The sequence below is a fragment of the Eurypyga helias genome, unplaced genomic scaffold (assembly GCF_000690775.1).
Source record: "Eurypyga helias isolate BGI_N326 unplaced genomic scaffold, ASM69077v1 scaffold3278, whole genome shotgun sequence".
In the NCBI taxonomy this organism is placed as follows: Eukaryota; Metazoa; Chordata; class Aves; order Eurypygiformes; family Eurypygidae; genus Eurypyga; species Eurypyga helias.
This window is the reverse complement of record NW_010268722.1, coordinates 63101-78953: the sequence shown is the minus strand read 5'-3', so window position 1 is coordinate 78953 and position 15853 is coordinate 63101. Positions and strand designations below refer to the sequence as shown.

General features: G+C 49.3%; 1 protein-coding gene across 1 annotated transcript in view; it reads right to left on the bottom strand.

The window, feature by feature from the left end:
* The window catches only part of IL13RA2 (interleukin 13 receptor, alpha 2), a 12643-nt gene extending 4049 nt beyond the window's left edge, over positions 1-8594 (bottom strand). The window contains 5 exon segments of the mRNA XM_010157828.1: positions 4-164; positions 1955-2075; positions 2545-2698; positions 4819-4970; positions 8507-8594. Of these exon segments, the coding sequence (XP_010156130.1) occupies positions 4-164; positions 1955-2075; positions 2545-2698; positions 4819-4970; positions 8507-8594 (676 nt within the window).
* Between the last annotated feature and the right edge of the window lie 7259 nt (positions 8595-15853).

The window sequence follows — 15853 nt, the reverse complement described above, 5'->3', positions numbered from 1 at the left end:
GACAGCACGCGGGCCGGAGCGGAGCGGCGCCCGCCGAACCATTGACGCAAACGCGCAGGTCCGTATATTCTGCCTGGCTCAGGTTTTGCAACGTGCAGCCGATATTTATACCGTTCTCCTGAATATAGTCAGCACACTGCGCCGCGTGGTCCAGCCCCTCGTACCTAGTGGTGTTTTAGGAAAACAGAAAGAAAAAAAATAACCAAAGCAATGGCAGTTAGGCTAAGGCCTTTTTTTAGGATTGGACGTAAGCCTTGAGTATTGCCTCTATGCTACCCACCCTTTGCCTTTTGCAGGTGATCCAAAGCACAGCATTACGCATCAGTCACCTGGACTCCTGCTATGGGAAAAGTGTGGGGAGGAGAAAAAGTCAAATTAACACGCACAGATGGTTTCCCAGGTTGGTTTGTGGGCTGCGTCAGCCTCTCCCCAAGCCCATTCCTGGAGCAAAGAGGCCTCACAAGGTGCTGCTGTGTGATTGGAGCTGGGGCATGATCTGGGCCCTTCTCACAGAGACACCCATCCTCCCACGGGGCACTTGGCACCATCAGCCACCAACTGTGAGGCTGCAGAAAGGTCCCCTCCCAAGCCAAAATGCCGCAATCTGTGACATGTGCCATGAATGTGAAGAGTGTTAACGAGCTGCCATGGGTGATGGAGGTAGGTCTCCTGCATCTACATGGAAAACCAGGGTGGGTAGGAGTGAGGAAGGGGTTTGCTGCTCATTAGCTAATGTGCAACCACAACCCTGTCCTCTCAAGCTGCCTCCTGTCTTTGGGGGTCTGCTCCCCAGAGCTTAGCTGCTGACCCCCTCCTGGAAATGAAGTGGTGTTCCGTACTGCCTGTTAACCCTCCTGCTGGGTCCGTGCCATTGAGCCAGGCCTGAGTCCAGGCTCTGTACTCCGCACCTAACAAAAGTCTCCCTGCACAGCACATAACATCTGGGGGAAAATCTGCATGTGGTGGGGCTATAAACATTAACTCACACGATCAAAGGATGCCATGGCTGTGTTCCCACCCACTTCTGTTGTACAATGGGACTCAGATCCAAATGCCTGGTTTTGTTACAGGCAGTTAAATAAAGGTGGTGGGGTTTTTTGTGGGTTTTGGTTTTTTTAGGAAGAAATTATGAATTTCCATGGTTTCCTTCAAGCAGACCTTTGTAGTTAGCAAAGTGGTTTTGAATTGGTGATTCTCTTTTGAAGACTATTTCCAAGAGTGACATGGATACTATTTTTAAAAAGCAGCTATGGTTTTCTACATGAAGTGCAAAGGCACGAAACCCAGTGATTTCATAACTAGTCATCCTTACCATAGTACCACAGGGATTGAAGCACAAATACAACATTTACTTTGTCCAAAAACAGTAAGTCTAACTATTTTTCTTGCAGAGCAGCATCATTAAGCAGCAGTATAACAGAAACAACTGAGAAACATGCATTATTACTACCTTCTGGCAGCATGTTTGCTCGTATGAGATGTGCTATGGCTATGAAAATATATTTGAAGAATAAAACTGCTAGTTGCCAAGAAGCCCTGCTCTTTGTATAACTTTCACTGAGTGTGTATCCTGCCCTGTAGAGATACATGCACTGTGATCAAGTGAAATGCGCAGCCAGAACGATCCAGGTACGTTCAGCAAAGGGAAGGCACAAGGCTTTGTGATGGACCACATGCAGAAAGCACTCCGCAGGTGTGAATAAAAGGGAGAAGAGGAAGGGAGTAAGCAGTCCCTGCAGAAGGTCAGCCCAAGCCTGCTTTTAAGGAAGGAAGCAGGGATTTGGTAGTTCCTTACCAGAAGGTACATGCTGGTTGGAGCATGATTTCTGCTCATTCTGTGTGGATCATGCAATAGCACTGCCAGATAAAAAAGCATGTTTGCTGTGGCATTTTAGTACCCTGAGAGGTTCACTTGATTGCTGCCTGGATGTTCTTCTATTTTGCTGATACATACCAATAATATAGTCCATAATGAACGCCACGAGGAGCGAGGAGACCTGGTTGCCAAGTGCACTTGAGATATTCCCAGTCATGATAAATGCAGTGGAAATTCTGAACCTTTGATTCTAGTTTTCCTGTAAAAGGAGAAGGCAGTAACCACTATTTAGCAACTTAACAGTCAGGCCCAGCAGAATTATCATTTTATGTCTTTGAACAATTGCATGCTGCAGTTGAAAGACAAGAAAGGAAAAGAAAAGAAGGTCCGTCACCGTTATTAGATAGTTGTGCTGCCAAGTGCTCTGTTTCCTATAAAAGCCAGTTCACTGTACTTAGAGCCAAAAGGTGTGTGACTGACCTTTTCATGCAGCAGCGGAGCTCGTGCAGGGCAACCCAGCAGAGCCAGGGTATGGGCAGAGGGAAATGAGCCCCAAGTATCCAGTAACCACAACCACAGCCAGTGGAAGCAGAGATGCTCGGGCATCTTATACCTCAACAAACCCTGTAATGGCTTATCCATCCAGCAACCCTCAGGCCAGCAGTGTTTCATGCAACAGGCTCATGCAAAGTGCAAAACTGCACCAGGTCCCGAAGGCTGCTCCTAACCTTGCAGTGGGACCTGAAAGGTAGCATAAATCCAGTCACTTTGCACCTCCACATCTCCGGTACACCGTCCTTCAAGCAGCGTCTGCACCTTCACTTCAGCAGTCCTGCTGAGGTCAAATCCAACTCTGAATTTTAGCTTCCTAGTGAAAATAACCTGATTGAAAGACAGACTGCATAAGCACCTCTTTGGTCACTGCGGATTGCAGAATTAGCTACCATCACTCTCATCCTAGCTGCAAGTAGGCTCATTTTTGTGCTTTACATTTCAGTCCCGCCTTTCTGCTTCTCCAGCAGTCTTGTGCCGCCTGCTCTGCCCAACCTCTCCGGCTTCGAGTCCCTCCACCCCGCAGGACACCAGCAATGACAAGACAGAGCAGACTCTGGTTCAAGGGATCCCCACCAGCCACTGGGGAGGGTCTGACCAGGATGCCACTGTGAATCCAGACAAAAGGCACTTGTTCGTGACATGAGTTAATCAGAAACAGAAGGAACAAGTCTTCTAACTAATGCTTCCCACGGGAAGCACAGCCGCACCCTGCGAGGACGGAGCAGCGGCCAGGCAGCACAGCCCAGGCTCACCACTGCATGTCACTGGGATTTAGCCCTTTGTGGGAGTTTTTGAGCACCCTCTCGGAAGGTTTTTCCTTTTTTTTTTTTTTTCCCTCCTCAGACCTACTCCCCCTTTACGCAAGGGAAAAACAAGCTGGGAAGAGTTATAAGAAATGCTGAGCAAGAGGTGGTGTTAGCCCAAGCAGGACAGAGCAATGTGCTGTCAAATGCACGTGTGTGCTGGAGCGGGGACTGCGGCGGCACAGCTCACAGACAGGCTTTATGTCAGCGGTCCCAGAGCCGTGCTGAGCCATGTGTTTCTAACACACCCTGATGACTCCTGCTTCCGCTGATAGCCACGGATTCTTTTCAGACTGACTCTTAGTGACCCGATCTGGGGTCAAGGTTTTTGGCAGGGTACCAGAGGTGATTTGTTTTTTTCTGCTTTTTAGATTTGCGTCATATAAGATGCTTTTATTACTTCTGATTTAGGGAATTCTCACATGGTTTTTAAAACTGCCTTTTTATTTTTTCCTTTGTGCTTTTTAAATGCCTGTTAAAACGATCCTAGAACAATCTGCATGGCTGCGTGGTGCTGCACGGCTGGGAGCGCGACGTGCATCCTGACCCACGTGAGGTCAAAGAGCCCTTTTCCATGCCCTTGAGACTGCAACCCATAGCTGAAACAGAATGGGGGCACCATGCTCTCCCCCCCTCTGCAGTCTCCGGTGGGATGGCTGGGCCACAGCCCGTTTGTGTGGAGGCTGAGCACAGCTCGGCAGCCTGGGCTTTGCTGTCTCAGGCAGCTGAAGCGGATGACCGGCTCGTGCAGGACACGTGGGAACGCTTCACAGCAAGGGTTGGGGTGCAGAGCACTGCTAGCCCGATGTGACTGCTCCTTCCCTCTCTCCCTGGTCTCTTGAGCTGGCAAGCTCTCCAGTACTCCTGCAACAGGACTGTGCAAATTATCTTCCTTTCTTTCAGGACACCAGTCTGTATTTTGGGTCACTGGGGGACATCCTCAGCTTATTTTTCATGTGTTCCTCAGTACCTTGTGCCAACCAAACAGCCTACTGCTGGGTTTCTTCTCTCCCCAATCCATTTACCTTCCCAACCTGGCAGCAGCTTTTGTCTTCTAAGCACTACCAAAACACAGTCCTACCACCCTCCTGTACTGTGCCTGTCTGCTATTGCCCTGCTACACATGAGTGAGAGAAGGCTAAAAATTTTATCATGGAGACGAGTTAGAGTCAACCATATCTAAAAGACAAAAGGAATTGGTAATTAGAAACACTCTTCTGGAAAAAGGGAATGTTAGAGCAGTAGGATAATTAATGACATTGAATCTTTTATGTACTCACCACCTTGTATCCTTAAGGATCTGCTGACACTGAGTTTCAGTTCAAGCCCCATAAAGACTTTTTAGAAAAGTGCGGTGCCTTTTGCAATGAGGAATGCTACTAGATTTTATTGGATTATTTTTGGCAGCAAGCACCACACCCTCTGACAGAAATAGCCCCTTCCCTGACTGCTGCTGCTGTGAAATTTCAAAACACATTGCCATCTGGCAAAAGATTCAAACCACTGGAACAGTCTGGCTTTTTCATGGAAAGCTGGAAAGGCTTTGCTACCATTCCTTCTTGAAGCGCAAACATAAACCTATGCAGGAGCTCGAGGCGGAACAATAGCCTGGATTTCAGTGGATTAAACTGTGCTTTGTCCTACCTTCCAGTCTCTGTCCCCAGCGTTGCGGTACTCAAGCTTGTATTTCACCGTGCATTCGTCGGAGGTTTGTACCTGGGGTGGAGGTTTCCACTCTATGTCGAGAGCACCTAGGAGTCCAGGGTCAGAGACCTGAAGGTCTTGTGGGGGAGCAACTACATTGAAAACAAAGCAGGGGGTAAACCAGGGTGTTGATACAGATAAAACAAACAAAGCTGTGAAATTTGATGAGATGAGAAGTGGATGTGGAAGGCAGCACTGCGGGTCTCGGTCCAACATTCCATAGTCTGTTCTCCACAACCATGCGCAAGGTCTACTCCTGCCCACCCCACAAACACCAGTTTTTGCTGATGCTGGACTCCACAACCATGCGCAAGGTCTACTGCCCACCCCCCAAAAACCGGTTTTTGCTGATGCTGGGAGAAAACACGCAAGGACCATTGAAAAGGCACAAAGAATGCCACGTCTTTGACACTTTTTCTCAAGATGTTTTAAGCAAAACTACTGTCCTGGGATGACCTTTCAAGGCCTGTATTTGCTTACTTTTAACTCATGATATTTACCGACTGTCAGGAAAAATATCCTTGCAAGCATAGTGTTCAGCACAAACACCAACACCGGGTGACAGATCACAGCATGCTGTCAGGGAAATTTATATTCCTTAACCAGAGCAGACACAAATCACCCATATTGCTTTAAATATTCCTTTCAAGTATATTAAAGATTAATGAAAAAAAAAACCCAAGACAAAAAAAAAAACATACAGAAGCTGAAAAGCAGAGAGTTAAAAGCATTCTTATTTTGGACATCTATCAACTGTATAAAAATGTGCTTTTACAGTCAATCTGGCTTTTATTAAGCTATTGTAAGGTCCTGCCATTTGTTAATAAATCAGCATATATTATGGATTGAGTCCATCCTAAGACGTGCTTCCTAAAAGCCCAGCTCTGTATGGAGCTGTCATTCACGTGGCAAAACTTGTTTGGCGATTCAGTTTTATTAGTTCAAACAAAGTCAATTTGTGTAACATCTAAGGTAATTTTTCTCCACTGTCTAGAGGCGAGGTTACCCATTTGGGTTTGACATATTCACTGCACGATACACCTTTTTCATGGTGATTTGGAGCCCATCCCCTGGCAGTGTCAGTCCAGCATTGCCACCGCTGCTCTGTTCGAGTCTGGCCTCCAGGTCACTGGCTTCCCTGCCACCTTTCTCACGTCTTCATCAGGATTTACACCATCTTTTTCCTTTTTTTTTTTTTAATAAATCTGTCATGAAAGCAGACCCTGAAAATATCTTTCAATGGAAGGTGGGGATATAAATCCAACTTTAATGTGCTCCTGGGAAAGTTCGCAGAGAACATCATTGGAGGATTTATTTCTTCTAAGGAAATTCCCCAAATGAAAAACACTGCAGGCGGCTGTCTTAAGATCCCACTTTTCCCAGCATGTTAAGCTCCATGGGAGATTTCTTGTTATGCTAGATGGCAAAGTAGGATATCACAGCAATGTATTCAGGAACGCGCTGGGGCAAGGAACAGTAGACTAATTTGGAGAAAAATCAGATTTTGTATATTTTTCTGTGTAACAAATAAAACACTCTCCCTCCCACCAGCTGTGAGGCCCATGAATGCAGCCTGGGTGGTGGTGGGCTTGCTCCAGCAGCCGCGGGGCATGGCCCTGCACGTTCAATATCCTGTATTCAGCTGCCCCGTGTTCCCGCAGGAGGTGAGGGTCCGATGTCGCTACCCTACAGACTTCCCATCACCGGCAGAGGAGAGGGAATAGGGGCATGGGCAGCTCTGCTTGGGCAAAGAGTGCTGAAGGTGGGGTCTCAGTGAGCACCAGAGGCGAGAGCGAGGGAGAGGGGTGGGCATCTCACCCACCTCCTTGGTCTTCGCAAACATGCAAAGGCTCCGGGAAAGGGGGAAGCAGCGCGGTGGACGGCAAGTCTGCGGGAACAGCACGTGAAGGGCTGCCGCTGCTAAAAAAATGAATGAGTGGCTCGTCCAGAATGGCCCCCTCTAGCCATGCCATGGAGGGAAGGGGGAGAAGGTGAAGGGATGTGGCTCCGGCACAGGCTGAGCACCCTCCAGGGCCGGCACAAGGGAGAGTTTCCACATCGCCAGTACACCATGTCCTGGACGCGAACCCTTTATGGTGCCTGGCACGTTTCCCTAACAGGCTGGCTGAGGAGGTCTGCTGGCAGGCTGCGAGCTGGCCTCTCCTGTGCTCGGGAAGCTCCTCCTGTGTGGATAAATGCTGGGCCTTGCAGCTATGCAAGCTAGGAAACAAAGAGCTACTAGCCTTTGTCATGAGCCTGGGGATAAGCTGTCAAGAGAGGATCAGATTGGTCAAAAATGAAATTTCTGACTGGGTATGATAACACTCTCTGAAATTTGTTCCAATCCTGAGCTTGAATAAAACAGTACTATTTTTGTAAAACAATTGCAACTGTAAACAGCAGTTCTTGCAAAATAAAATTTTTACTGGATTTCAGAGGGAATGGAAAAGCTGCTTTTTGGGATCTGGCTTGTGTTGTAGGATTTGTTTTTCAAATGTCAGCACTTCCTCTTGCAGTTTCTCATTTTCACAATACTACATGACAAACCGGACTCACTCACATCATTCATACAGAACACAGGACTGGAAATAGGCTATTTCAGCATCCGGTCTTGAAGGAAAACTGCTTCTGAAGGTTTCTTGGAAAAAACCAAGCCCGACAACTTCCCTAGCTGGTTTGCGTGGTGGAGAGTCACGTGCTGGCTGGATGGCCACAGCCCCCTCGGCCACCCGTGCACACACCCCCCAACATCGCAGCCGCGATGACAAACCGCTGCTTGTCCCCAGCTGCCTCCCCCAGCGCCGCGCGGTGCATTAGGTGGTGCGAGCAGCAGGGGGTTTTGCAATTTTCCACCTATTTTTACAGTAGAGAAGTGGCAGCCTGTCAGGCGCCCCCCGTACCGTCTACATCTGCACTTCTCCGTGCGGGTCAGAGAGGTGCTGGTGACTTTTCGTATTTGGGGAGCCCGTTTTCAGGGCAATGCTGCTTTGCTTGACGTGGCAGCTTTCCGTGTGTGCTGGTGGCAGGACAGAGAGACTCTCGGTGCTCTCTGGGCCACGTTTGCACCTCTCCACTGTGAACCAGCTGCCCCAGGGAGGGCCAGACCTGCTCACCATCTCTCTGAGGAGGGAAAGCTTTTGGGTGCAAAATCCCAGCTGCCAGAGGCCAAAAGGGCTGGAGCTGGCGGTGCGATGCAGCAAAGAGATGCTCGAGGGCTTGAAGTGCCATTGCCGTGGATGATTGCTTGCTGAGCAATAGTGTTTTAGAAGAAATTATTATTCCCCAATTATGAATAAGCCTTGTGTTTCCTACAACTGGCACATCCAGTCTGGGAATACGCTCAGGAGCATTTATGTACCCAAGTAGTATTTATATTTGATAACTCTGCATCAAGCAATATATTCACTGTGCACCAAAGGCGGTTTCTGCTCCTTTTGAAGTTATTCAGAAAAATACCCACTAAACACCCAATATATTTACACAATTGATGACAGGTTTATAAATTAGCCACTCGCTGCCATCTCACACACACAAGAAAAGCTCTGGCTGAAGGACTACCTTGATAAAGGGCCCGAGTTAACGTGCAACACGCGTCAGGCAGCGACGCGAATGGCGTGCCGGGCTTTACCTGCGGAGTGGTGGGAGGAGGAGGAGGAGGGAGACACGCAGCCCCACACCAGTGCCACGGAGAGAGCGTAAAGCTGCCGGAGAGCCATTCAGAGGTGGGACGTCAGGGGTTCCCGCTGGAAGGTGTGCGGTGTCCAACAAGCCGTCCTGCAGCAGGCGTGCAGGGGTCTGGGGAAATAAAGCGGAGTCGGAAGGCGTCACTGCATCGGTGGGGCCCTGGCATTGCCTCAGCAGGGTGAGCACTGACAACAAGCCCTTTTTACTCGTTTACCAAGTCTGATTAATCATTTCCCAGAGGACTTCTATTTGTAACTTTCGGGTATTGGCAACACGTGGATGACTTTGGCTTCATTTGAAAAAGTTTCTGTCCAGCTAAGCACATTCTCTGCAGGCACGTCAGCTGGTACTTCAGTCACCGAGCCGTCTGCCGTGCGTCTTCCGTGGAAAGGGTGACGCAGCCGAGCGACTGGCCTGCCTGCCGTAGGAAGCACCTTGGACATATGACATTTTCATTAACCAAAAAAAAAAAAAAATCAAAACAGAATGCCTGAGCCTTGACTGATCCAATAAACAGACACGTCTTACGCAACTGCCACCAGTGCGTTTGGCTTTCCTGTTTCAGGATTTGGTGACTAAAGACGAAAAAAAAAAAATGCAGAGAGAGAATTTCCTTTCTAATTCACCCTCCGACAGGAAAGAAATGGCAGGCATGCTTGTGAGAAGTCAACTTAGTTGTAATTTTTGAAGGGGGCAGTTTCTCTTCCTGAGTCGTTTTGCTGGAGGGAAGATGGGGACTGAGAGAGGAGCAGCATTTCCAGGGTGGGGGGGAAGGGGGCTCTCCTTCCTTCAGATTTCATACTGAAGGAGGGTAGGAATCGCTGTGTATGGACATACCAGCCCAGCCTGCTTCCCTATGCCAGAAAGCACATGGATTGCAGGTAAAAAGAGCATTTTTTTTCCTTTACCTTCTACGCACAGACACATGTATGGGTATAGATCAGCAATATCATGTAGATTAGATGCAGATATCAATGTTTCTGAAAGCTTGAGGCCATTGCTTGGGGTGTCCTTGTGTGAGAACATGGCAACACCTCCGTGCCCACACAATGCATCACTGAGTTCCTTTCAGATTGCAAACTCACTTTACACGTCCACGCAGCCTCGGCTGGAAAAGGTGGGCTCCCAGGTCATACGCTGCCATAGCTGCAAACTCCTCTGCGTCCGCAGCAACGATACAACAGTACCACATTGGGGGTTTGCTGAATGGCAGAGCATCAAGTCAGAGGGACCTTGGGAATATGAGGGTCAGGGCCAGCAAAAACCCCATCATTTGAAGAAGAAATGGCTCAGGGGAATCGGAGGAGACAGGTTGTGCTGGGTGGCGGGGGGAGGGGGATGAGTTTAAAATAACCAGAAATTCTAACTGGCAGCACATGGGAGCAATTAAAAATACACAACAACTTCAACAGCTAATTTTCAATTTAAATTAATATCAAATCTCCCCCAAGTCCGTCACATAAGTATAGGCAATCCCAGTAATTTTTCTGTTTCACTGAGAGGTGAGAACGTACAGAGAAGTTCCAGTCAGAAGAAATGACCAGAATTACTTCCTAACATATCGAATATGACACACAACTTGTGTCAGTACAAACCTGGCTGGATGCATAAATCTCTGCCTTGGAAAGGTCTCATAATTCAGTACAAGGATGCAATGATAAGGAGAGCCGGCTCACAGAGCTGGGAAAAGCAGCAGCTATAACTCACAGCTGGAGAGTAGCAGCATCCAAGGACTGCACATGAATGTTAGGGAAGGAAGCTTTTTCCATTTCCAGTGTAGTTAATTTTAACATATTCACATGGTTTCATAATGTGAGCAAAAATAAGCAAAGGCTTACACACAAATATTTAAAATCAGCAACGTGGTCTTACCTGGACCTCTAAGAGCAAGGAGCCCATCTGCCTCTGGCGTGCCGAGCTCCGCAGCAGCCTCATGGCTGCTGTGCTCAAAACTTCACATTTCATAGACATTTGGAGTCTTTTTTAAGAGGCCAGTCTGTTCTCTTCAGGGAGCAGATGCCACATTGCAATGTTTTGGCACTTACCACACAACCAGAGGCTTTACTAAGCTAGCAGCAGAGAGGACATTGCTGGGATTTATGAGGTGTTAGCATTAATTGTTGCTATAACTGTGCTCAAGTAGGTCAAAGAAATGTTTAAATGATTCATTACAATGAAAACCAAACGGCATAACCGGTGCCAGCTGTCTGGCAGAGGCTGCCCCAGCCCCTGCGGCGGCATGTCCTCAGCCCCTGGGAGCCACGGCCCCACATAGCACCTCGGCCCACGCCGCTCCAGCCAAGGGTCCCCCAGAGCCAGTCATGGTTTGACCCACTGCCGCATCCTCCCCCCGAGCTTGCTGGCTCCGCTGGCCCTGGAGCCCATCCAGCTGTTCCTGTCTCTCAGGGGTCTATGGGAAATACATGGAATTATCCACCCCCTCGCTCCTGTCCTGTGGGCTGGGCATGTCAGCACAGCTGGGCAACATGACCCGTGTATAGCTTTACCCGTCACCATCTACTTCATCCCTCCTTCCTTGCATCACCCCACGAGCTCACCCTCACCCCCAGCCTGGAGCTGGTGCCGGGAGCGGGTGCTCCAACCACTCCTGCTTTGCCCCAGGCGAGAGCTCCAGCAGCGAATACACCCTGCTGGAAAAACAGCTCCCGATCCCTGCTGCTGGGCTGAAGGATCAGGGTCATGACCAGAGCCTTGCGTGAGTCAGGGGAAGCTGGTTGCAGCAATTTCCCTCCAGAGATGAAGGGAAGAGCAGAGCTTTGGTGCACGTGCCCCGACAAGCGATGGGCTGTGGCTAAGGCAGCATCTTCCCATGGTGAAACTTAAGCATATTGAGAAACAGTTCAGACATACTACGAACATGAGAAAGAGCATCGGGAACTAAAGGCGCACTTCTCGTTAGGAAGAAAACTGCCCTCCAAGCACCTGTGCAAGACTTATGGTATCACTGTTTGAACTGATGCCCAAATGAACGCGATATTTCTTCCTAGCTAGTGTCAATGGAAATGTTTCGGAGCAGCAAAGGCAGGATCAGGCCCCTTTCCACCTACCAGTCTTCCTCTCCGTTTCACGGCGCTCAGGCAGGCAGTGCTGCCAGCCGGCTGCACTGGCCACCATCACATCATTCCTCTTTGGTCCTGGCTCCAGTAAGATGCTGTGACGGACGGTGCCCTTGCAAAGACCGTGACCACCCTCCTTCGCACTTTTGAACTTTTTCAAGTTTCAAGGCAGTTGCAAGCAAAATTTCAGAACCTTTTTTACCTTGCTAAGAATAAAAAGTGATCACGTACCTCTGGTTACAGCAACTACCTCCCAGAACAGACACCAACTGCTGTGTGCAGGGTCAGAGCCCAGCTTTGAAAACAGAGATGAGAGCGAGGAAGCGCACTCAGACAATGAAGATGAGTTGGTCCTGATGTGGAACCAGGAAGCCCGTGACACACCATTGTCCTGCTCTACAGTGGCATTTGGTTGGGAAACAGCCCCAGAAGCCCACAGTGGCTTTGCCCATCGTTGGAGACCACTAAACAGGTGACAAGCCTCTTGCTTTTCATCTTTCCAAAGCAAAAAGGAACAGAAATGGATAGTACAAAGCCCATTGCCCTGTGAATTTGGGGGTGAGGGGCTTATGGGTGAGTTCTCCCTTCACTGCAATTGCACAGTGCTGAGCCTTTCCTTCTTGCTTTCTGCAAAGGATGGGGAAAAAAGTCCCTTGCTGCTGGTAAATGTATGGCCCTGCTTTCAGAATTATGCAAGATTAGGATTTAACGTTCATGTATTTTCATTGTGTAAGCTACTTAAGCAGAAAAGGTCACAGTGGACAGATCATTTGAAACAGATGAGAAACATTTGCTAGTAGGGTTCATGCCAGTTCGTGAGTGCTAAAACTGTGTCAGTTCCTGAGAAAATTAGATTGGAAAAAAGCATAGCTGGGATTTGCAACAGTAGGGCTCTACAACGCAGTCGGCGATGCTGGAGCCCCCGGGGAGGAGCAGCGAGCACAGCTCCATGCAGAGAAGCCTGTCCAGCCTCCTCCCGCCACCCTCTGGCCCAAACCAGCTCCCTTTGCAAAATACAGGCTCTTTTCTTTCCCTCTCCTTGTGCTGGTACCTGATGCTCGTGCCGTGTCTCCCCCGCTGCCAGTGTTGAGGCAGTCCCCACGATGGTTCTGGAGGAGATCAGCGAGGGAGGATCCATGCCCCGTTCCAGCCATGCTGAGGGGAGGCACCGCCTGTGAGTGGGGGAGCAAGTAGTGGCCAGGGCACATCTCTGCAAAGGCCATGGTGCTCCGAGCTTGGCTTCCACTGACCTTGCCACAGCTGTCAGCAACGCCGTCGCAAGCTCTGGGAAACACCCAGCAAATCCCTGCTGGAGCGACCAGGTGGGCGATTCGCATCCTACTAACTATTCTACAAACGGAGCTTAACGGCAAAAAAACCTCCTATGTAAAGTGATGACAAGCTTGTGGAAAAAGGGGGTGATAAAAACCTACCTGCTTTGGCTCACCAGCAAACCCTGAACACAACTGGGGAGGTGCCCAGGCAAACCCTCGTGCACCGAGCCGTCCCCGAGCGCCGTGGCTGGCACAGCTGCTGGCTGGGCTCAGCCGGCTGCGGAAAGGTGAGCCCTGTGCCCACCTTTCCTCAGACCCCCATGGTATCGGCAGCAAGACACCCCTGTGCCCAACAACAGGCAAAACCACAGGGATTTTTTCCTGCCCGTGTGGCTGCCTTCCCCATTACAGCTGTATTTGGAAGTACCAGTGACTTGTCCAGTTTGCTCACCAATGAGATTTTTTGGGGATTTGTCAGTGAGGTGAGTGACTCCTGGAGTCACTTTGTGCTCATGAACATCTCACAGGAGCTTCCTCCTCCTCGGGGAGCCTGGCCGGGTCCCAGAGCCTCACAGCTGCTCTGTAAGGGCAAGATGAACAAAAGAGCTAAAGCCCAGGAAAGGCAAAAGTGTAAAGGTGCCTCCAGGCTCAGTGAGAGATTTTCAGGAGCAGAAAAGCCCCTGGGCTGGGTCCTTGGCCTCTGACAGATACGCTGGGCAAGTGCGTGCAGAAATTAAAAAGCATTTCTGTAAAAAACCCACTTTTGCTTGAGGAAATAAGGGAAGAACAGCATCATTGCTGAAACATCTCATGGCAAATGGCACAGCAGTTGGCAAAGATCATTTCTGGAACTAAGTGCAAAAAAATGGGCCAAATCCTTTTTGGTTAAAATAAGTTTGAGGCACCCATCCCAGCTGTGCTAAAGCAATCCGTTGGTTTCCTATATTAAAATGTTGGGATCTGATAGTTCAAAATAAAAGCTTTCAGCTTGGCCATCAGCTCCATATTTAGTAGTTCCTTATTTGACAAAATAAAAGGTTCCAGCTATGAACAGACCATTTGGTATCGAGCAGCATGTTTCATCGGATCCAAAGGGATGGTTTTGAAATTGCCAGTGGCATGAAAAAAATCAATGACTTGTAAAAGTCTCTTCATGGCCTCATGTTTCAGGGAAGCCGGTCTCTTTCATACAACTTGCATTAAACAAGCTCTTTCCGAGGCTCCGGAATAAGAGACTCGGCAATTATAAACAGACACGTGGCCTCCAGCACAGCATTTTGACTTGCACCGGAACGGGGGTGTCACCACAAGGAGACATGGGAAGAGGAGAACAGGGCAGTGGCGACAGTCTGAGTGTTGCAAGAAAAATCCCTTCTTTGCATTAATAAATTAAACACTTATGGCTTCCATGGGACTTCAGGAAATGGTGGAAGGAATCCAGACTCTCAAGCAATTCCCAATGTCAATATTTATTCTTGAGGTGAGTGGAGAACTCAGTTTTCCCTGTTTCTTTGCTGATGGCTGCTGCTGGGGACTAACCCTGGCTTAGATGTCATCTCAAAGGGACAACAGCATTTGTATGTGCCTGGATCACATAATCCAAGAAGGCAGCAGCTGTGGAGCTGGCACCGCTGAAATCTTTGCTTTCTGGAATCAAGTCTGTCCCCAGAGATATCCGTCCTGCCAAAAGCCAGATGTCACTCACTCGCTCCGCCTTTCAGCTTACCCTGCCGCAGGTTCCCCACTGCATTAAGAGTCACCCCTTACTCACCCCAGTCATCCCAGTTTCCTGGAACTGCCAATGAAATGGTCTGTGCAGAGAAGGGCTCTTGCCTCGGGAGCACGCCCTGACCCGAGCATCCATGACCTGCTGACGCCTGTCTCCACTTTGCACCGAGTCATCACCTCCTGCTCCTCGAGCCATTTCTTCCACAAGCTGCACATGCCCTTTGCCCACACGTGGACTTGCTCTGACTCTCCCTCCCAGGCAGCTGAGAGTTACAACGCAACCTCCATTTGCTTCCTCCTACCAAACCCATCAGCTCCCACAGGCAGGGACATGGACCCCTCGGATGGCCCGGAGACTGTCTTAGGAAAGATCAAATTCCTCCCACCACGTGGCTTCATGCCCAGCTGCAAAAATGAGTTTACCTGGAATGGCACAGGTCATAAATGTCTGTGCAATCCTGAACCCAGCCTGAGCTCCAGTCACCAGGGGAGCAGAGCAAGCTCCCAGGCTGGCTGCCAACGTGCTGTTGGAAACCTGAGGGTGCAGCACCGTGCCAAGAGCCTGGTGCGTTTCCGTAAGAGCAGCTTTGTCACCAAAGCGACGTGACGGATGGCAGCCAGGCTTTCAATAGCTATTTCAGTGCTAAATACTAGGCGAGGGTGGGGTTAATAAATCTCATCCTGACGCATCATCAGGGCTCTTCTGCGGAGATGGCTGAGCCCTGCCAGGGTCACGCTCAGCTTTTCACCTGTGATGAATGCCCAGGTCTCAGACCAGCCTCTCTCAGCAGGATACTGCTGGCAGGCATCACCCTAGCATCCCACTACCCACCTGCCTCGTGCTGATTTTTTTCCCATTAGCATTTGCCCCCAAAAGTAGGTTTGTTCTGCCTGTGGGTTTTAATCTTCCTAATTTGTCACAAAAAGTTTCACTGGAAAGTGATAATTACTCCCAATCCTGTCTTCAGGTTGCTCTGGAATTAAATAGACAAATAAAAAAGAGGTCTAGAGAGTTGCTACGAAAGCAGAAACCTGTCATGCAAAGTGCTCTCACAGTATCTGGGAAAACAAGCCTGGCAGCACAGCACATTGCAGATCTGCCCTGCTCTCCGGGATCATAGAATCACAGAATGGTTTGGGTTGGAAAGGACCTTTAAAGGTCAGCTAGTTCCCAACCCCCTGCCACAGGCAGGGGGACCCTCCACCAGAACA